The sequence below is a fragment of the Hemiscyllium ocellatum genome, chromosome 37 (assembly GCF_020745735.1).
Source record: "Hemiscyllium ocellatum isolate sHemOce1 chromosome 37, sHemOce1.pat.X.cur, whole genome shotgun sequence".
NCBI lineage: Eukaryota > Metazoa > Chordata > Chondrichthyes > Orectolobiformes > Hemiscylliidae > Hemiscyllium > Hemiscyllium ocellatum.
In genome coordinates this window covers 27,951,608-27,974,614 of record NC_083437.1, presented here as the reverse complement: position 1 = coordinate 27,974,614, position 23,007 = coordinate 27,951,608, and the positions used below count along the sequence as shown (strand labels likewise).

The following is a 23,007-nucleotide window of genomic DNA, read 5'->3' as shown; positions in this document are numbered from 1 at the left end:
GTTTTCTACTTCTAATTAGCAGATAAAGCTCCAGTTTCATCCAAAAGACAATACAACAATGGAGCACTCCTTTAATGTTAGCTTAAATTATGTATTTAGATCCTGCTGTTGGAAATAAACCATGATATTTCTGACTCAAGCAAATGTTTCTAATAAACCAAACTGACAAAGAAACATTATCAACTATTCTTGTAGAATATAGTTGATCGAGAAACACTGTGCAATTCTCTTACAATAGTGCTGTTGATCCTATCCTCTGGAAAATTAACCATGTCATTGTTTTTCAGGTTGCACATAGTACAACATATCCAACTCCACAAATCACAAGGTATCCACGCAGAAAGAAAATTGCCATAAAGTTAACTCCATAATCAGGTGATAATGCATCAACCAAGAACTAGCATATTAGGCTTTAGCACGACATAGCAAATCCCCAGACCTGCAGGAATTAATGCACACCAATATCCAGACACTGATTTTATTTGTTGCTGCAGTCAAGAAAAGCCACTACTGATATCAGACAACAGATTTTTGGTATTTTGAGGATACATAAAACTCAATTTTGTTGAAACGTCTACTCAAAGGCTATATTATAGAGCTGGACAGATGGGTTTCACAAGCAGTGGCTTGTGGAATTTTAACTAGAATCTCACATCCTTATCTAATCAAGCATTTACAGAAATTACATGGAAAACATTCATGACGTTTTGCTTTAATAAGCCTTTTAACCCATAGCCTAACCACCTGCTTAATTAGTATTTGTTACAAAGTTACAGTACTGTGGCTAAATGCCAAATTCAGATCAATTCCCAGGGTGTTATTTATAAAACACATCTTAGTCATCAGGAACTTACTCTGAGGCCCTTAGCACAAAGATATAATGTTAGAAAGAGCGATTGCTGACCTACATGAAGCTGGCAGCTGAGAAAGTGGAAAAATTACAAAAGGGCATCTTCTCCTTTTAAAGAAAAGCTCTACCAAGTGTAAGGCAGGAAGCTAGCCAAGGAACATATTCCTTTTGAGAATACTGCTGCAGCAGTGTGACAAGTATGCTAGTTATAAAGGTGTTTTCCTGTTCCATAAAATATAGATGTTACATGACAATAAAAGTGTTCAAAAAGATGATATAATTGGAGGTGTGGGATACAGAAAAAAAATGCAAGTTATTGATATTGAATACAGAAGGATCTTCTTTTCCAATTTAAATTACAAATTACAGGAATTCAAGCTAAATTCATACCTCAAGTTATTTAATTCACAGTAGAACAAAGGGAAAGATTAAAACTTTAAATTTCTAAGGAGCAGAAATTTGGAAGTCAATTCCTATCAGTAATTAAGTATCATCAGGATTTAAATCTTGCAAGTTAGTCCAATTCAGTAGCATTTACTTCGAAAATGCTTAAAAAGATGATTAAAGTCAAAATTCCACCTGTCATATTGGCTCTACTTATGAAAAATTGTTCTCTAAGCAGCAAGTCTTCAATTAATTCAACTTATTTCTTTCTTTCCCACCACTCCATCCACAATTCTCCAAAAGGTGGCAGTTTCACAGGACCAAAGGAGCTTTAACTTTGTCAGCCATCTCTTTTCCAAGAAGTTTTTCTATAATTGCAAGGCCAAATTCGAAACTGGTGCCAGGTCCCCTGCTGGTAAGAACGTTCCCATCTATCTCCACACGAGCTTCAGAATAAATATAATGATCTGAAAGGGAATAAAGCAAAGCAGAGCAAACTTTTAACAATACTGATACAGTATTAAAGCTATGGGTACTGGTGATGAAACATGCTTGATTGAAACCGTCTTGAATAAAAGTACAAAGGTCTTGCAATAACATTGCAATTCCATCTACTTCACTGGGTTGATCCATTCAGCTTATCCAGATATCGACCAGTTTAAGTTCAGACCTTTAACACAGTATTGCTGAAACATTTATAAAAGTTGCATTCAAGAACAAAAATTAAGACTTCAACTGGATTCAGAGCTTTTGGCATTGAAGCCAAGATCAAATTAATTTTTCAAAACCATAAGACCAAAGCAGAAAGGCTTCCTTAGAAGGAACATATAGGATGGAGAAGAAACCACAGCAAAGTTTACCTTGTGCATACCAGAGCAGCAATTTTCAGTAGGAAGTCTCCCAACCGTATGCAGGAGCAGGAGAAAAACAGACCAATTTCCCAGACTATAACCGCAGTAGAGAGCCAAGTGAAATACTGCACCACTTCAGGAAGGCAGCTTAAAAGGGGTAATTAATGATGGGCAATAAATGTTGGACCGGCCAAGGACACTCACATCCCATGAATTAATAAAACAAATACTTTACTGCCACCCATCTGAGTTTTGTCAATTCTACAACATCGAACCTAGCAGCTTCTGGTCTGTATAGTCAGTTGAACACAGAAGTTGCAAGCAGTGGATTCAGACAGGAAGCTAAATGCCTTTAAAGATTTTAAACAAGAGATTTCATTAATTAACTTCATTAATTTAAATATAGCATTAAAATAAATAAGAATCTCACACTAACATGAAAATTTGATCAAAAAGATGGTGGCAAGCTTTCCTACCAGGTTGTTAAAAGAAAAATGCATACTAAATACCAAGCATGTATCTGACCCCTTACCTCCATTCATCACTTTGTCCTTAGCAAGAGGATGGCTTGTGACTTTCTTCCCAAAGCCTATTTCATGAGCCAATAGAGCTGTGGGGCCTGCAAAACAAAACAGAAGAATCATCATATGGAACACAAAATATTAACTATTTATTTCCCCACAGATGCTCCCAGACCTGTTGAGTTTCTTTAGTACTTTGTTTCTAAAATAAAGAGGTTTTTTTTTGCACAACTGGTCACCAAAAATCTGGTTAAACAACAATGCATGTAACTATACTGATTAATCTGGCTTACAGTTTTGAAGATTTTGTAGCTCAGTCTCAACCTGAAATTTACATTAACTGAAAGAAATCACCATAAAGATCAAAAATGAAAGAGAAATAAAATCCCTGAGCTCAATAGCAAGCGGAAGAAAAGTAAATGCCTTCCTGAGAGAGACAGGCAGCTAACGGGCACGGGTTTTCGAAGAAGTTGGACCCGCAGTAAATGCTGCATCTTCAAGTATGAAAATATTTGTGCAGAATTTATATGCATATCACAATGCCACCTCAAACTCTTTTCTTTCTCTTCTTGGAAATTCACAAGAGTCCTCAGAAATGCAAAAGTCTTTTGGTACAGGCTTCCACATTAGCAGGTTTGTGCCTTGTGTACCTCTTCATCTAAGAGTGTTTAGAAAAATGACAATTCTCAGCACAATGTAAACTAAAACACTGACCTCAAGCTGGAGGAGGGAGATAACCAGACATCTTGAAAATGTGTCCTGTATTCATTGGTTAAAAAGATGATTAGCATAGAGAAAACAATCAGTACCTAGAAATAAATATATTTATCAAGTCCTTGTTAAAAGGATAGTGCTTGCCAGGCAACTGTCTTCATCAGACAGAAGGTGGAGAAAGACTCCCCTAAATAGTACAGATAGAGAACACGGTGCCTCCCATATAATTTGACGTCAACACACACTGCATCAACCCTTTGCACTTTATCAGTGAACTGCCCTCAATTTCACAGGTTATACACTTTTCCTGTCTATTTAGCCAATAGAGGACATCTAAACGACTGCTTCTTAATAAGACCTTATTAACAGTTGACTAGATATTTTGGATAACTATAGTCCCAAATCACAAAGTTTAGTGGCATTCTAAAGGCACTAGACTATGGTAGAGTTTATAATGGAATGCTGCCTCTAAACACAGGCTCCAGTATTTAAGGTTAATTCCATTCAACACTGGAGAAAAATATTGTGGAAAGGAAGTGGTGGGGGGGGGGGGGGAAATTGAGACCTCTTGCAGAAATACAGATGAGGTGCCCGACGTCTGGAGGGGGCTAACGTTGTACCTTTGTTTTTGAATGTTTGTAAGGAGAAACTAGGGAACTATAGACCTGAGAGTCTAACTTCAGTTGTGGGTAAGTTGTTGGAGGTGATTATACAAGATAGGATTTATGGACATTTAGAGGGGCAAAAGTTGATTAGGTATCATCAACGTGGTTTTGTGTGAGGAAAGTCACGTCTCACAAGCTTGACTGAGTTTTTTTGAGGAAGTCATCAAAACGATTGATAAGGGTACAGCAGTAACCCCTGTTTACTTGGATTTTAATAAAACCTTTCTCAAGGTTCCACATGGTAGACTAATTAGTAAAGTTAGGTACATGGGATTCAGGGTGAACTTGCCAATTAGATACATAATTGGCAGGAGACAGTTGTGGTGGAGGATTGCTTTTCCGACTGGAGGCCTTATACCAGCAGTGTTCCACAAGGATCTTTGGTTTGTCATTTATACTAATGATTTGGATAAGAATAGAGATGGCATGGTTAGCAAGTTTGCAGATGAGACCAAAATTGATGGCATAGAAAACCTTCTTCACTGTCTACTAAGATTACAAAGGAATCTTCATCAAATGGGTCAATGGGCTGAAAAATGATTGATAGAGTTCAATCTGATTAAATACAAATATTGCCATTTAGTACATTACCACCTTTCCATCAGAAAAAAAACTGGCAATAAGAGTGCACAGTTTTCAAGAATAATAAATAAGCAATGGATTTTCTTAACAAGGAAATGTAAATGGGCTGCAAGTTTGCAAACTCGATTGTCTTAGTGTCAATAGCATACCATACTAGTCTGAAGGCTTCAAGGCAACTGAGAGAATATCATCTTTCTTCACAATCCATTCATGCTGATGCGACTATAACCATATGAAAAAGCTGTTTAATGTTCTGAAGGTCAGAACAAAGGAGGTTTCATTTATTTATCCTTTCAGCTATCATCTTGAGGGTTGAAACATGCACTCCAAATATTAATACATTTGCTTTGTCAGATGTGACAGACTAATTATACCAAGTATATCTAATAAATCTTACATGATTTATTACAAAGAGTTATATTTGGTTAATGGAACAAATATGAAATGAATAAAAGGATCATCTTTGCAGGTGTCTGTGCAGTGCAAGTGTCTTTCGCTGTCTGTTGCGCAGCTTAAAAATGTGTTGCTGGAAAAGCACAGCAGGTCAAGCAGCATCAAAGGAACAGGAGAATCGACGTTTCGGGCATAAACCCTTCTTCAGGAATGAGTAACTGTCTGTTGCACATTCGAGAGACAAATCACTGGACCACGAAGATTCTGCCCACAACATACAACTGAGCAACTATTTCAATAAGCTGGTCAGGGTATGTGAAGCAATGTGAAATATGCCACATAAATACAAGTTCATTGCCTTTAGTTAGGACCGCAGTAAACATGGGGACCAGATTGGCATTCACTCAGGAACAACTAAGGTGTAGCGAAATTTAAAAATTCTGTGGGGAAAAAAAAAGAAAAAATCTTTCAGAGCTGACAAGGTGACATTTTACAGATGATTGAACATATGTAACAGAATCAGCAGTTAACATCCTGATGTACCTGTCGCAGCCAAAACCCCAGTGTTTTTCTCGTCCTTCCAAGTGGTCCTTACGTGAACCACTGATTAAAGACAGAATTACTTTGTGCTATTCCATTATCTTCCAGCGAAAAGAACTCCGCAGCAGCACAAGTGACAAGGAATTGAAGGGATATGTCGTGCAGAAAAATGCTCGATTATTTTTAAAATGAAGAGTCAGTGCTTGCAAATAACCCTTTAATCTTTCTGCATCCTAATGCCAATATTGCATTGACTACAATAAAGCTTCTGCTTTGAGGTATATCCAGGAGACAGACAGATAAGGAGTCAGTTAGGGATAAGGTGGGCTCAATGCATCTTGAGGAAAATGCAGAGTCAGAGTCATTTGGCAGTTTACACAGGCTACCATTCATATCAGTCCACAAGGTTGCAGACAGGGTCATTCAACCACACAACAGACTTTATGTAGCATCCCAGCTTCCATAACCCTTATGTTTGCTGATCCCCACAGAATAGCTTTCCCAGGTGTTGGGCTCAGAAGTCTTTCAAACTAAACCCTACAAAGAGGGAATAAGTTCACTTTAAAATTGGCTGATGCTTATTATACTTGAATCTCCATCAAATGGTGTCCAACCCTCTCAGTCGGACCATCAACAAGATAAACTGGCCAAGGAATGACCCTGCTTTTCTTCAGTCTCATGCCTCACTTAGTGGCCAGGAATGGGGCAGTGCTCAGAAAAGCCACTAAACATTCTGCCTTTCGAGAATGGATGCTGAGCAACTCTACCCAGGAAGTGCTGTGGTTAGCAAACAAGACAAATGGGTGTTGTAAAGATACCACAAAGACATTTAAAAGCTGAGAGAAACATGAACCAACCAGACAGGCACTTCAGCACTTTATACAATGGTTGCAGGTTTGAATCTTGCAGATGGAAAAGCAAACACAGGAAGAACACTAGGCTGCTCGTATTGCAATTGAGGTTACTTGAAGTCAATACCTCAAAAAAGGTTCACCTCACACCATGCTTCCGGTGCAGACTGTGTGTTCTCGCAGTTCTTCCATCACATTGTCCTGATGATGCCAAATTTGACAATGGGGCCTCCTTTCATAATTGAGGACTTTTCAGCACCACAGTTGACTGAAGGCTCTCAGCTGGATCTGACCCATATCTGCGCTTCAACCCTCAAGCCCTCTCTTCCCTCCAACAGTCCTCATCTACCACTTGTCCTCATCTCCCATTCCACCAGCATTCACATTAATTAGGTACTATTTCTTTCACCTCCAGCAGGATACCACATTCTTCTCCCTTCCCTTGTCAGCCTTCCGCAGGATCTGTTCCTTCTGGACCATCCTGGTCAACCCTTCCTTCACTCCCAATACCTCCCTGCAATCGCAGAAGGTGCAAACCCTGCCCATCTACTTCCAGGTGAAGTAATGTTTTATCTGCACTTCACACAATCTATTCTACTATATTTCTGCTCACAATGTAGTCTCCTCTACCTTGGGGAAATGAAGGACAGACCGGGTGATTGTATTGCACAACACCCATGTTCTGTCCACTCAAAAAAGACTCTTGAGCTTCCAGTTGCCTGTCACTTCAATACACCATGTTCCCTAGCCAACACCTGTTTCAAGCTCACTGTAACGCTCCAACAAAGCGCTTCATTTTCCACTTGGGAAGTCTGCAGCCTTTTGGTCTTTATATCACATTCAACAATTAAGACTGAAGCACCTTCTCCCATATCTTTACCTTAATCCCCACACACCAGGCCTTGTCATCACATGGGCTGCTACCACACACAACCCATTGTCAACTACTAATAGACCCCATTAGCACATTCATTCTCCCAGGCTGACCTCAGGAATGGCAGATGGAGTTTAATTCAGATAAATGCAAGATGTTGCATTTTGGTAAGACAAACCAGGGCAGGACTGATACAATTAATGGTAGGATCCTGTTGTTGAACAGTGACCTACAGGTTTGGGTACATAGTTCCTTGAAAGTGGTGATAAAAGCAGAAAGGTTGGCAAAGAGGGAGTTTCGCATGCTTGCCTTCATTGGTCAGAGCATCAAGTACAGGGGTTGCTAAGTCATGTTACAGCTGTACAAGACATTGGTAAGGGCACATTTGGAGTACAGTACAGTTCTGGTTGCCTTGCATTAGGAAGAATGTTAATAAACTGGAAATAATGCAACAAAGATTTCCAAGGATGTTGCAAAGAGAGGAAGGTTTGAGTTATAAGGTGGTGATCATTTTACATTTTTGAGGGGGAGGAAAAGAGGGGCCTTATAGAGATTTATGAAATCGTGAAGGCAGAGATAAGGTGAATTGCTAAGACCACCCCCTGCCTAGAACCTCCAACATTCTATGGAGGAAATCAGATAAATTTATATAGACTAGAGATAAAACACGATCTTTCTGGCCAGTATGGCATTTGCTTTCAACCAAGTCAAGGGAAATTAGTATAGGGAGTTTCATACACACAAGTCAAGAAAGCCATACCTGCACAGATAGCAGCTATCAAACCATTCCGGCAATCCTGGTCCTTCAGCACTTCCTTTACAGCTGGAGACTGACAAAAATAAAAAGTAAAGCTTCAATTAGGATACTGTGAATTGGCACATGCTAATAGTTTCTATGGCAGGTACACTTCTCATTTTTCAGGAGACAAGTTGCGTTTTCTATTTTATGACATGTTCTCAGGTTCTGTAATATGGTCCAAGGATCTGTTCTAATAGTTGTAAAGTATAAATGAACAGAGAGATATTGGTATTTATACACTGAACTCCTTAAAAAAAAAGAAAAATAAAGTTCAGAACAAATTGATAAGGTGATTAAAAACAAAAAGTTGTGATTTATAAATTCAGGCAGAGAGTATAAAAGCAAAGATCAGCTAGAACTCTAAATTACTGATTAGTCCTTAGCTGGAGTACTGTGGACAACTCTAGACCCGAGACTTAAAAATGGTTCAATGGAATTTGAAAGGGTGCAGATTTACCTCAGTTAAGAGAAAAAGGTTAGAAAAGTCATCATTCTTGTTGAAACTGAGAAAGTCAAGAGGTGATCGAGGAGAGGCTTTCAAGAGCAGGTATATGGGGTAGCAGCAATAGGCAGGTAGAGCAGTTGATACTAGGTGTACAGACTATTCACCACTGGATATTTCCCAGCTGGGTGTGGTAATTTGGCACATTTGTTTTAGACATCTTTGGTTCACCTGTTTGTCTAAATAACTGAAATTATACCTCAAATATAATTAATTGACTAAAAACAGTTGGGACTTGAAAATGTTCAACATAAATGCAAATTCTTTCTTTTGTAGAACACAATAGTAGGAATGGACCATATGGCTCTTTGAGCCTGCTCCACCTTTCAACAGAACTATGATGGAACTTGGGTTTCAAATCCACTTCCCTACCTCACTCCCCAATATTCTTAGATTCTCCTAAGACATTAAATACCTGTAAGACAGAGACACAATGATGGAGCAACTACAACACTCTGCAATAGAGAACACCAAAGATACACAACTATTGAGGGAAGTAATTTATTCTCACCTAAGTTCTAAACAGATCGGCACCTTAGCCCAAAACACTGGTCCACACTTTAGAGCCCCCAACCAGTAGAAACAAATCTTTTGCATCTATTCTAATCAAGCCCCTTCAGAATCTGAATTAATTCTTATTCTTCAAAATTCCAGAGAAAATAGAAAATCAACCTCTCAGTAGGAGCAGATATTCCTACAATAGGGACCAGTTTAGGAAGTCTTACCTAAGCCACCTACAATGCAAATATGTCCTTCCCTAAAAATAGAAACCAAAACTGCACACAATATTACAAGTGTCAACTCACTAAACCCTGTACAATTGTAGCAAGGCTTCCTTATTTCTGTACTACAATATGCCACTGACCTTCAGCGTTTGGCACAGCACATGCTACTTTTCTACATCCAATGTATGAGCACACCCAAGTTTCTGAACATATAAATTTTAACTTATCAAAACATATTCTGCTTTTCTATTCTGGTAACCAAATGAATAACTTCACACTTCCCTACTTCATACTCCCATCTTCCACCTTATTTCCTGCTCACCTAGCCCATTTTGGACCCATTGTAGCCAGTGTCCTCCTCACAACCTGCGTTTCCACTTAATTTTTGATACAAAAATTGATAAACCAAAAGGACAAGAAACAATGTCACCCATTAGGTGGTGTTTCTAACAGTAACAAACAAAAAAATTATGGAACAAGATACAGAATCTCAAAAATTCAAATAATTCTATTATTCTATTTGAACTCACCTCAGATAAGTTCTGGGCTCCGAGGTTTCCTCCAGGTAATACAATCACATCATAAGGACCCTGCAAAAAGCCACAAACTAGCTGTTAATCAAATTTGTGCTAACTGTTTAACCATTGACGGTGTGTTCAGCATTACCGGTAGAATCATAAAGGAGAACCTAATGCCACGAAATGAAAGTGAACAAACCCACTTAAACGTTAACACATATAGAATAAATTGAACAGTGGCTTTTGGTCCTGAACTTTGCCCTGTCCAGTGAGGTTTCTTACTTCACCTAGGCACTGCAAAAAAATAAAAAAATCAACAATAATAACAATTATAACAGTAAGGGTTATTCTTAGCCACAAAAAAACTAACATAAGAACACAGAACTCAAAACAGTCACTGCTAATTTCTAAGCCCACAGATGGATATACTGCATTGCAAGTAGATCAGCCATGATCTCACTGAATAGTAAAGCAGACCCAATGGGCTGAAGGGCCTTTGTGTGCTCCTCTTACGATGGTCTTACAGAAGCAACCTCTAGCTATTCAACTGCAGAAGCCATTGCAAACCCTCTTATCTCAAATTGTCTAACTAATAACCAGCCTACAACAATAATACTTAGAGATGAAGGAAGATCAGTTTCTTAACTGTACCAAAATTAAAATACAAGTACAAAAGTTAATAGTTGCATAATAAACTAACCTTTAATCATGCCCAAGACTAAAGCTTCATTGGTTTGTTATTTGTGCAGGAATTCACAAGATTTACAGTTTACAGGAATTAGGATGGTGTACAGGATCAGGAATGGGCAATAAACACAGGCCTCATCACCAGAGTTTATGTTGCATGAAATTTTTTTTTTAAAAAAAGACCTATTGAAATATTTCAAGGCTGTGAAGAATGAAGACATAGCTCAGCATCGTAACTACCATGAACGATTTGGGTGTGTCTGGAATGGCCCACGAACTGTGAACTTATATAGCACATTTTACTTCCTTTTCAGTTTTGTTTTGAGTGTGTTCCATTTAAGACATAAAACTAAAGCTTTGCTGCTGATTAAGCAAGAGCAAAGGTTAGCTTAAATTTATTTTAGCAAAATATTGTTCAAAACACAAAGTAAAAAATGACAATTAACTAAGATACAGAAGGTTAAAGTAAGTACAGTTACAAGTGACTTGTAAAGACTAAGGAAGATCGATTATTGCAGGCTGATTACTAGCTCGAAGATTCGGAGGTAAAGGGTTATGTAGTTAACAGCTGGGTTGCTGCTTCAATGAGATGGGAAAAGCAGAAATAGGCCATTCAGCCCATTAAGTCTGGTCTACTATTCAATGAGGGCATGGCTAAACAATCCTCAACTCCACTTTCCTTCCTTCTCCCATAATCCTTGAATATATTAAGAATTGAATATTCTTAATTTACAGCTTTGAATATATTTAAATGAACCGACCTCCACACTCCTCTGCAGTAAAGAATTCCACGGATTCACTATCGTCAGATGGAATTCCACTTCGTCTCAGTCTTAGGTGTACATTCTAAGAGTACGCCCGCTCATCCTAGAATCTCCCACAAGGGAGAACAATCTTTCTGCACCTACATTGTCAAATCCCTTAAGTATTTTTAAATTTTCAATAAGGTCACCTCTCATTCTTCTAGATTCCTACAAGTATAGGCCCAATCTATGCAACGTGCCTTCACAAGTGTTACCACACCTGCTAACACTTCGTGAACCTTCTCTAGATTGCCTCGAATACCGTAGATCTTTTCTTAGAAAAGGAAACCAAAACTTCAGAGTGTCCGGCTGTGGTCAGGCCTGTGCCTTGTGTAGATTTAGCAAACAGTTCACAGCAAGTCAATGAACAGAACACATTATGAGGAAGAGTACAGTCTCTTCTATTTTGCTTTCACACAATTGGAGGTTGTAGCCCTACCAGGCAAAGTTCTCCAAGTTGCACAGCTGAGCACATGCATTGCTGCTCAGAGGGGCCACGCACACCAATTGGTGTGTTAATACCATCCACAACATTGTTTTCTGGTTCTGGAAATCACTAATAGCAGTCCAGTCTGAAGAAACAAAATTTAATCAGGATGGCTGCTTGTGCCCTAGTTCGGTAAAGCAGACCTTAGATAGTTTGCCTTTTCTCAGCACTCTGTTGGAAATAATCTCTCTCCCGCGGATGGTGTCTCTCAGAGATCCTCTTGAAGTTTTGCTTAAAGTTGGTGTCTGTGTTTATTGTAAAGATTGAAAGCTTAAGAATGCTGCTTTATTAACTTTTGATGAATTATTGTTCCTCAAAGCATAGCCAATTATGCTTCAATGCCTTGGAGGAGTACTTCTAGTCCATCTTCCTCAGAAGCTTTGAATTCTCATCTTTAGAAGGATCCAGTCTGTTGTTAAGGGGTTACTGAATTCAAAATGCCTCCCTTTATGATTAATGCCATGATAACAAACCAGTTTTGGCAACAGCAAATTAAGGACAGTCATATCCAGGGACAAGCTTGCAGGACAGTGTCCATTTTTACAGACATATTGGCCTTCTTTATAAACTGGACTAAGTAAACTGTTGTGACACAGCTAAAAGGCCGTCAAACAAAATGGAGACCGAACACCAGCAAGCAATCTTACACATCTTCACTCCTCTATTGGGTTATCTAAACATGGGCTGAATCTCATACATTAGAATACACAATGTGATTACTTAAGATTTTCATCTTGAGATGTGAAACAACAATTGAAGTATGGATTGACTAGTGTTTATGTTGTAAATGGGGTTGGAGGATTAAACAACTAACGGGAGGAAGCAGATAAATGATCAGTCTCTTCCTCAATTATGGCAGAGTCCAGCAGTGAGTGAAGGTTAAGACAAACATTTGCAACCACGATCAGCCAGAAATGGAGCATCCATCATCAGTTCCCAATGTCACAGTTGCTATAAGCAGTACCTGTTCAGCAAGACCCTGCATACTGATGCCCAGTTTGGGTTCTGTTAGGACAACTCAGCTCCTTTGTTCAAATATAAGCAACACAAATAAATTCGAGAAGTGAGTTGAAGTGACAGTCCTTGACATCAGGCCACATTTGACCAAGTTTGGCATCAAAAAACCCGAGAAAAACTGGACTCAATGGGAATCAGGAAGAAAAATCTCCAATGACTGAAGACATACCCGGAATACAAGAAAATGGTTGTTGGAGATCAGATTTCTCAAGACCAGGCCATCTCTGCAAGAGAGTTCCTCAGGGTCCTTGGCTCAACAATCTTCAGATGCTCTATCAAGAACCTTCCCTGCATCATCTATGATTGCTCAATGTTCAGCACCATTCATTCACAACTCCTCAGATACTGAAGCATTCCACATCCAAATGCAATAAGACCTGGACAATATACAGGTTTGGGCTGACAACGAGCAAGCAACATTTACACCATACAAATGCCAGGCATTATTCAACTCTAATAAGAGACAATCTAAATCACCATTTCTTAAGTTAATGGCATGCTAAACCCCGCACCACCACCCCACTAAATTGGACCAGCTATATAAATACAGTTGCTACAAATACAATTCAGGGACTAGGAATACTGTAGCAAGGGGCAGCACGGTGGCTCAGTGGTTAGAATTACTGCCTCAGTGCCAGGGACCCGGGTTCAATTCCCACCTTGGGCTACTGTATGGTGTGCACATTCTTCCCGTGTCCACGTGGGTTTCCTCCGGGTGCTCCGGTGTTCTCCCACAGTCCAAAGATGTGTAGGTCAGGTGAATTGGCCATGCTAAATTGCCCATAGTGATAGAGGTGCACTAGTCAGTGGAAAATATAGGCTAGGGGAACAGGTCTGGGTGGGTTACTCTTCGGAGGGTCGGTGTGGATTTGTTGGGCCAAAGGGCCTGTTTCCATACTGTAGGGAATTTTAAAAAAAAGTAACGTATCTCTCAAAGTCTATCTACTATGTACAAACACAAGTCAAGAGTGTGATGGAATAGTCCCCACTTGTCTGAGGAGTGCTGCCCCACCACTGAAGCAGCTTGATGTCAATCCAGAACAAAAGCTGCCCACTTGAATGGTACCACATCCAAAAACAGTCAGCCCCTCCATTCCTGATGCTCAGTAGCAGTAGTACATATTAACTACAAGATGCAATGCAGAAATTCAAAAGATCCTTAGCACCTTCCAAACCCATGACCACTGTCAGCTAGAAGGGAAAAGACATTAGATACATGGGAACACTACCCATCTGCAAGTTTCCCTCCTAGCCACTCCCTATCTTGACTTGGAAATATATCACCGTTCCTTCTGTTGCTAGATCACAATCCTGAAATTCCCTTCTAAGCACACAGACTGCAGTGGTTCAAGAAGGCAGCTCACTAGCACCTTAAGGGCATTAAACATTGCCCAGCTAGCAATGCTCACATCCCACAAGTGAATTAAAAACAAAAAATGCCAGCAAATTCAATAAATATTGTCTGCATTAGATACAACTAAAGCAATGAGCCCGGATAACATCCCAGCTTAGCGGGTTTTGAGAATATTTGTAGCCTCAGGTTGAGGTTCTGAATGTAGGCTTGCTCGCTGAGCTGGAAGTTTTGTTTTCAGACATTTCATCACCAAACTAGGTAACATCATCAACGAGCTTCCAGATGAAGCACTGGTGGCATGGCCCGCTTTCTATTTGTGTTTTGATTTCCCTATGTTTGTGATGTCATTTCCTGTGGCAACATCATTTCCTGTGATGTAATTTCTTGTTTATTTTCCCCCCCTCAGTGTGTGGTAAATGGAATCCAAGTCAGTGCGTTTATTGATAGAGTTCCGGCTGGAATGCCATGCTTCTAGGAATTCTCGTGCATGTCTCTGTTTGGCTTGTCCTTGGGTGGATGTGTTGTCCCAGTCAAAGTGGTGTCCTTCCTCATCTGGAGAATTCTCCATTCCTCTGGGAGAAATAAATAATACCAACTTCCAAAAAAATGAAACCAGACAGATCCAACACACCATGCTTCTAAGGATTACTCAAAATTCACAAATCAGGAGTCCCTCTCAGACCCATACTCTTGCTACCTGGAACACCAACTTACAGATTGGCCAAGGAGCGACACCGAAGACTAAAACACTTAGTAGAAGACTCATGCCACTCCATCCATTCCATGCAAGAATTCCAGAACACCAAAGATACAAAGATAGATGAGGATAAAATAATGGTCTCCTTTGATGTAACAGCCCTGTTCACATCCATCAACATCAATCTAGCCAAGGAAACACTGACTACATTATTAGAACCAAAGTCACATACACCAACACCAACTTCATCAGCAAGGACAATGTTGTCAACCTAGTGGACCTATGCCTTACCACCCACTTCACTTTCAACAACCAAACCTACAGACAAGCCAATGGAACACTCGTGGGATCTCTGCTATCAGGGTTCTTAGCAGAGGTAGTAATGCAGACACTTGAACAAACAGTTCTGCCAACCTTCCAACACAAACTTTGAGTCCACTATGTGGATGACACCTTTGTCATCACTAAACAAAACAAAAATTAGAGGAAACCTTCAAGACCATCAATAATACCCTTATTGGCATAAAATTCACTAAAAGAGGAGGAAAACAACAACAAACTGCCATTCCTAGATGTTGCAGTAGAGCGAACAGCCAATGGGGAACTTCAAACCAGCGTCTACATGGAAACAACACATACTGAACTACAGAAGCAATCATCCCAACACACATACAAGCGAAGCTGCATTAGAACGTTATTTCAACAAGCCATCACACACTGTAGTACACCGAAACTACATAGAGCAGAAGAAAATCACCTATACAGCTTATTAAAAAAAAATGGATACCCAATTAACATAGTCCACCAATTGCTTAGCAACAAACCCCAATAAGCAGACAAAACACATCCAGAACCCCTAGCCACTCTCCCCTACAAAGACATCTCAGAAAAGTCTGCCAAACTACTCAGACCTCTTGGCATCATGGTAGCCCACAATCCCACAAACTAAAACAGCAGGTAATGAACTTGAAAGATCCTATATAGACAACAAGCAAAACTAATGTCATTTACAAAATACCTTACAAGAACTGCTACACACACTACATTGGCAGAAAACCAGGATACATGAACATCATTAGCCACAAAAAGACATGACCCATTCTCACTAGTATCCTTACATACAGATGAGGAAGGACACCACTTCAACTGGGACAACACATCCACCCTAGGACAATCCAAACAGAGATATGCATGAGAATTCCTAGAAGTATGGCATTCCAAACAGAACACTGACTTGGATCCCATTTACCATCCCGAGAAAAAGTACAGGAAATGATATCACCACAGGAAATTACATCACCAACCCAAGGAAACCTAAACACAAATAGAAAAGCGGACCATGTCACGAGTGCTTCATCCGGAGGCTCACTGATGTTACCTAGTATGGTGATGAAACATCTGAAAACGAACTTTCCAGCTCAGAGAGCAAACCTACATCCAGAACATTCCAGTTGTTGTGAAGACTTGCAATCCAGAGATGGCGGTGTCTCTGGTCTGTTCTAGCATATGTACAGCACTGACATCTACTTCACAAAAGGTAGAACTTACTCACGTTATGTCATGTCCACAAAAAGTGTAACAAATTCAATCAGCCAATTATCTCCCCATTAGCTAGATATGTGCAGCTCCAAAAACACGAAGCTCAATAACACCCTAAACAAAGCAGACCATCCCATTTTCCTTAAACTTTCACTCCTTCCACCATTAGCACATAATAGCAACAGTGGGCAGTATCTGCAAGATGCACCACAGCAACTTGTCAAGGTTCTTTAACAGCATCTTCCAAATCATGAAGAGGAGCAGCAACCACTTATGAATCTCACCACCTTAGAAGAATTCTCCTTCAAGTCACACACATCCTGACTTGATAATACATTTGGCTCTTCAGGTCACAATCTCCAAGTTCCCTACCAATGAACATATAACACAGGGACCGGAGTAGTCCACTACTCAGTATCTTGAGGACATTTAAAGGAGGAACCTTGCCAACAACATTTCAATCATATTTTTAAAGTTGCAATATTTCTAGGCTGCTCGAAAAAGTGAATAGCTCAGCATTACAGCCAACTGATCCAAAAGGACTTCAGTCAAACAACTATACTCAGCTACCAGGCACCTTGATGTGCACTGAATTTGATTCAAACTCCAATCTGAAAGGAAGTACATGCCAATTGCAAAATGCAGGTGAATTAGATTCTGAGTTTAAAGTTAATTGAATGCAGTATAATTAAGCAGTGCTTAAAAAAAGCTCCTTTTTACCTTTAATTGTCACTGAAGCAGAGACAACATACCTGTTTAGCTGCATCTTGCAAGCTGGAGTCAGGACAAATGACTACATCACGACTGCATGTTATAGGCTCTTTACATGTCAGCCCTGCCACTGTTACTGTTATCTGAAATATAAAACATTGATATCAAACAGCAGTAAGGCACCTTGAATGCTCAGCTTCTCAGGACTGTCACTGGAATGCCAGTGAAGCAAAAATAAACATTTAAGAATGCTTTCAGCATCCACTTCAACTGTGAAAAAAAAATTCTGGAACAGGTCCTTCCACACCTGAAAGGAATTACTCAACAGATCATAAGGAATGACAAATTAAACATTAGCATTAACAATAGGATCAACATGAGGAGCAAATTGAGACAATTAAATTGCAATAGCTTCAGAATTCTACATTCTTACCTAATGTAAGGATAGCAGTGGGTAAATCACTTGAGACACAAACCGTGGTCCTGTCATCATCATAAAAAAAATACATAGCAGACACAAGGTACATCCACATAATATTAACTGGAATTACAGCAAAAGCATGAGATATGTTAGAAAAACAGCTGTCACAGGACTGTCTTACCAATGTACAGGAATAGCAAACTTAAAATGACGTCAACTCTCACCCCCTACCTTAGTAGTGGATAATGCAGGGAGATGATGGAATAGAAAGAAATGGAAAAGCTATACACAATATTCAAATTCAACCATGGATTACTATTAAAACCAGATTTTAAAATACACTGTCTAGAGGTGTACCAACAGGAGGTTACATAATCACAGAAACTTCACCCATGATATTCCAAATTGTACACTTTTTAATGATTTGGTCTGACAATTTGGTTAACATTTAACTTTAGATACATACTAACCAAAGTAAATCTCTAAACAGATTTTTTTTTAGATGCAAACATTGACAGATTCAAAACCTTCATATAATTTATATTTCATGTTGTTAATTTGTTACACAAGTTTAACAATTTGTTTTCACCAAAACAAGAATCAAATCTCTGCTCTCCACTCCAATGCAATTTCAAATTGCCTTTTTGAAAATCCTGTTCAACTTCATTTATTTTTATTTCCCTTGTCTTTGATCAGGTTTCAAATTCCAAGGCAACTAACGTTTTTCGAATCCTGATTAAGGTCATTGATCTGAAGTGTTAATGATTTCTCTCTCCACAGATGCAGCCTGACATGAGTATTTCCAACATGATGTTTTGTTTTTATTTCAGCTTTGCTCAATTAGTAGCCATCTAACACCACATGTTGAACTACAAGCATTAGACTAAGTATGACTGCAGTACATCATCAATTCACCACTCCAGTGCAAAGTGATCATTGTATTGGTGATGTTGCTTGGTGAAAGGGAGGGCTGCAGATGCTGGAGATCAGCATAGAGAATGTGGTGCTGGAAAAGCACAGCTGGTCAGGTAGCATCAGAGGAGTAGGAGAATTGGCCTGTCAAAAGTTCTACCCTCAACCCCTTTAAAAACAGATTAATCAGAAAGTCATCCCTTTGTTGTTTGGAGAACTTTCTGTGACAAGCCATCTCCCCTAATAGAATGCTTTTCAGTCACTATAGCCATAATACGCATAACCAAGATGTAATATTTTAGATGTAATATGAAGTCGTAAGTATAACACATACTTTTTAAGTGATATTTTTCTATGAAAAGAAAATCACCCATAGATTCACTGATTTATTAATGTCCTACAGGGAACAAAGATTTGGAACCCTATCACGGCACCCACTGGAAGACATGTCAGAGTGACGACATAGCTATCACCATTACACATGGGGACACCTCCCATCATGTACACAGCAGGTACTCATGTGACCCAGCCAACGTTGTCCATCTCATACGCTGCAGGCAAGGAAACCCTGAGGCATGGTACATTGGTGAGGCTGAGCAGTCGCTACAACAATGGATGAATGGGCACAGCTCAATGATCATCAGGCAGCGTGTTCCATCCCAGTCGGGGAGCACTTCAGCAGTCCAGGACATTCGGCCTTGGAGCTTGGGGTAGCCATCCTCCAAAATGGACTTGGGGACACGCAACAACACAAAGTGGCCAAGCAAAGGCTGATTGTCAAGTGCGGTACCCATGGGGATGGCCTCAACCGGGACCTTGGGTTCATGTCACACTACGGGTGATCCCACTCCACTATACATACTCATACACAAGCGAGCACACATTCCGAAATACTTACGCAGACCCTCTCTCATGCACAAGCTCTCTCTCATATGCACACATACACACCCCCACACCTTCTCATAGGCTTGTACACATGCAGCACATGTTTATGGGGTGAATTTGTATTTGCAGAGTTACATTTTATTTTGCTCAAGAACAGTGCGCAAAGACATTGCAGATGGAGTACAACATGGGAAAGCATGAGGTCATGCACTTTAGTAGGAAGCACAGAGACATGGACTATTTTTTAAAATGGGGAGAAAATTCAAAAGTCTGAAATGCAAAGAGACTTGGGAGTTCTAGTCCAGGATTCTCTCAAGGATAACTTTGCAGGTGGAGTCAGTAGTTTGGAAGGCAAATGCAATGCTGGCATTTATTTTGAGAGGACTTGAATATAAAAGCAGGATGCACTTCTGAGGCTCGAGTCAAGCCACAATTGCAAGTAACGTGTGCAGTTTTGGGCCCCATATCTCAGGAGAGGTACTGGCCCTGAAATGTGTTCAGAGGAGATTCACAAGAAATTCCCAGGAATGAAAAGCTTAACATTTGAGGAATGTTGGAGGACTCTGGATTTATACTTGATGGGATTTAGAAGGATATGGGGAGGATCTAATTGAAACATACAGAATACTGAATGGCCTGGACAGAGTAGACGTTGGAAAGATGTTTCCATTGGTAGGAGACTAGGACCCAAGAGTATAGCCTTAGATTAAAAGGGAAGACCTTTTAAAACAGAGATAAGGAGAAATTTCTTTAGCCAAAGAGTGGAGAATCTATTGAATTCATTGCCACAGAAGGCTGTAGAGGTCAGGTCATTAAAGTTAAAAAAATCACAACACCAGGTTATAGACAGAGATAGGCTCTTGATTATCAAGGGGATCAAGGGTTACAGGGAGAAAGCAGGAGAATGAGGTTGAAAAACTTGTCATGATTGAATGGCATAGCAGACTTAATGGGCTGAATGGAGTCCATCTGCTCCTACGTCTTACGGGCTAAACGTACTGGTCCATGACCAATGTACTGCAGAATCATTGTGGAGAATCAGTCCCATCTTCATACTGAAGATAGCGAGCATAGTGTTGTGTTCCAATATGCTGAATGAGATAGAATTAGAACAGATCTAGCAGTTTAAAAACTGGAAATCAATGAGGCAGAGTAAGCTATCAGCAGAATTGTAGTAAACCACAAACGTGTAACCTAATAGTCCAACATATCCTTCAACCAGGAACAGCTTCAAGCACACTCAAAACTGAAGTGTCAATCTGCTGAAACTATATAGCCCTATTCACATGCTAAACTCCAAAACCAGCATACTGAAGAGCAAAAAGATTTTAAAAAATCAAATTTCTGTACCCATAAACAGTGATGAGACAATTAAATACATAACTAAAAGGAGGCAGCTGCCAAACATCCCATCTCCAGGTATGGTGAAAAAAAGCACATCAAGGCAAAAGTCAAGGCTCATAATTGTAGACCATCTTCAACCAGTAGTCATCTTCATCACAGATGCTAGTTTTCAAATAAATTCTTTTCGTTCCACATCATATCAGGAAATAGCTGAAGGCACAGGATATATTAAAAGGCCCTGAAAACAGCATGTGCCTGAATTAGGAAACTGCCAAGGTACGCATTTCACAAAAATGTGACAAATCCAATCTGGACAATTAGTGAACCAGTCTTTCTCAAATCAGCAAAGTGATACAAGTTGTCAGCAACAATTGTTTTTTATTTCAAAAATATACTTTATTCATAAAATATTTTGATGATCTGTACAATTGGTCATGCCATACATACATAAACATTCCATTTCTTTGCATACAGAGACAGAGTAATCATTCATATATACAGGTCTGTACGATTACTATCCACATATTTAGCTGGAGGGGGGGGGGGTTCAGTGGAGCCCCCTTACCCCATCTGCCCCTTATGCTTAGGCAGGCAGACGTTACACTGTGGTCTTTCCCCACTGTGCCTTGGCGGCAGCTGCCCCAAGCTTCAGCACGTCCCTCAACACGTAGCCCTGGACCTTGGAATGTGCCAGTCTGCAACACGCAGTCGGGGTCAACTCCTTCAGTTGGAAAATCAACAGGTTTTGGAATCCTGGTTTTTTTATAACAACAGAACTACGACACAATGGAGTAGAATTCATGTTTCAGGTGCACAGAAACCCAATTAGATCACACCTGGATTTCTGATAGCAGCTGTGGAGAGTTACGTTGCAATTGGAAAGAATGTGGTGCCAATAATTTACATGAATTGTATTTGTTTATTAAACTTTTAAACTACAAAGACAGACAAAATAACTGAGATTTGTGCTCATGCATATTAGGAAGTTAACTGAAACCTTGATAACTTTGAATAAACAGGGAAAGATTATCTAAATGCAGATTAGAGTCTCTAGGATTTATGGAAGATTCAAAAACAAAAAGAGTCAGTTCCTTCAGAGATGAATTAAGAAAAATGTCTGCATGTAAAGAGTTGCAGAAATCTGGAAAACTCCCATAAAAAAAGAACTGGTGCTAGGTCATCAAACGATTTTAAAACGAAGACCTTGTTAACATAGAGCACTGAGAAATATAGGCATCTGTATGTTGCATATCACCCAACCAAAAGTTACAAGGATGCAAGCCAATTATTGTAAAATGTAAATAGGTGCTTGACAACAAACACGGACAGTGAGCTGGAGAATTCTAACTATAATTCCATGATTTAAGTGACTGATCAGGCTTTAGCAAATAAATGACTTATTCTTACACTCCATTTCAATTCCCCAGCTGTCAAGTTAGAATTTGAAACATGAATCATTCGGCCTCTGGATTCCTAGGTCAGTAACATAGAATAATTAATAAGTTTATCTGCAGTACAAGTGCATTTGGTTATTTAAAAAAAACCGAAGCAGTAACGGGAGAAGGATCAATCTGTCCCCGTCTCTGGAATTTATCGAGGTTAATCCAGGTCAAATAACTGCAATCCTATTGACTGCCCAGGCCCTGCTCTGCACCTATTGGACATTGTATCTGCCAATCACCGCTGCACCCGAAACTGAAACATTTCTCAATTTAAACTGCGAAAATTTTATTATCAAAATACAGAGCAAAAAAACGACAATGTTCCTGCTCACCCCAGCCCGACGCATTAGGTCCGTGGGAATCACAGTCTCCATTTCCTCAGCCCCTTTGGCCAGAATCACCAGCGCACGCTTGGCCGCCATCTTGGAACAGGTGCTGTCTCCCTCCCCTGCGCGGTGCATCATAGGAGCTGGGCTACGACTCCCGAGTCCGGCCAGAACACACCGCGCCGCAAATTCAAAACAGCTGCACTGCAGTACTGACAGCCTCAAAAGTACAAACAGAAACTTCTAGAAACGTTAGGCACGTCTGGCAGCATCAGTCAGGATGTAAACTGAGAGAAAGAGATTTAACGTTTCAAATCAATGACCTTTCATTAGAATTGATCCATCGAGCTGCAAAAATATCTTAGTTTCTCCCTCTAGAGATGTTGCCTGATCTTCTGACATTTTGTGTATTTATTTCAAATTTCCAAATCGCAGAATGATACATCACTGCTTCAAAATCTGTTGTATCTGGTCACAATATCATTGTCATTGGCAGATTCTAACTCTCACCAAAACCCTAACACCAAATATACTAAACCTGAATTGCCCAATTAGCACAATCATAACCCTGAAGTTTACACAGTAAACTTCACAATTCTAAATCCTAACCAGT

At 39.7% G+C, this 23,007-nt stretch overlaps 1 protein-coding gene across 1 annotated transcript; it reads right to left on the bottom strand.

Moving 5' to 3' along the window:
* Nucleotides 1-464: 464 nt before the first annotated feature.
* park7 (parkinson protein 7) lies at nt 465-22,511 on the bottom strand. The gene is made up of 6 exons (XM_060852187.1): nt 22,401-22,511; nt 17,106-17,207; nt 9,782-9,841; nt 7,986-8,055; nt 2,618-2,704; nt 465-1,701 (listed from the first exon to the last, which is right to left on the bottom strand). Exons 1-6 carry the CDS (start codon nt 22,488-22,490, stop codon nt 1,547-1,549), a joined length of 564 nt encoding a protein of 187 aa, XP_060708170.1. The 5' UTR covers nt 22,491-22,511; the 3' UTR covers nt 465-1,546.
* Nucleotides 22,512-23,007: the final 496 nt, after the last annotated feature.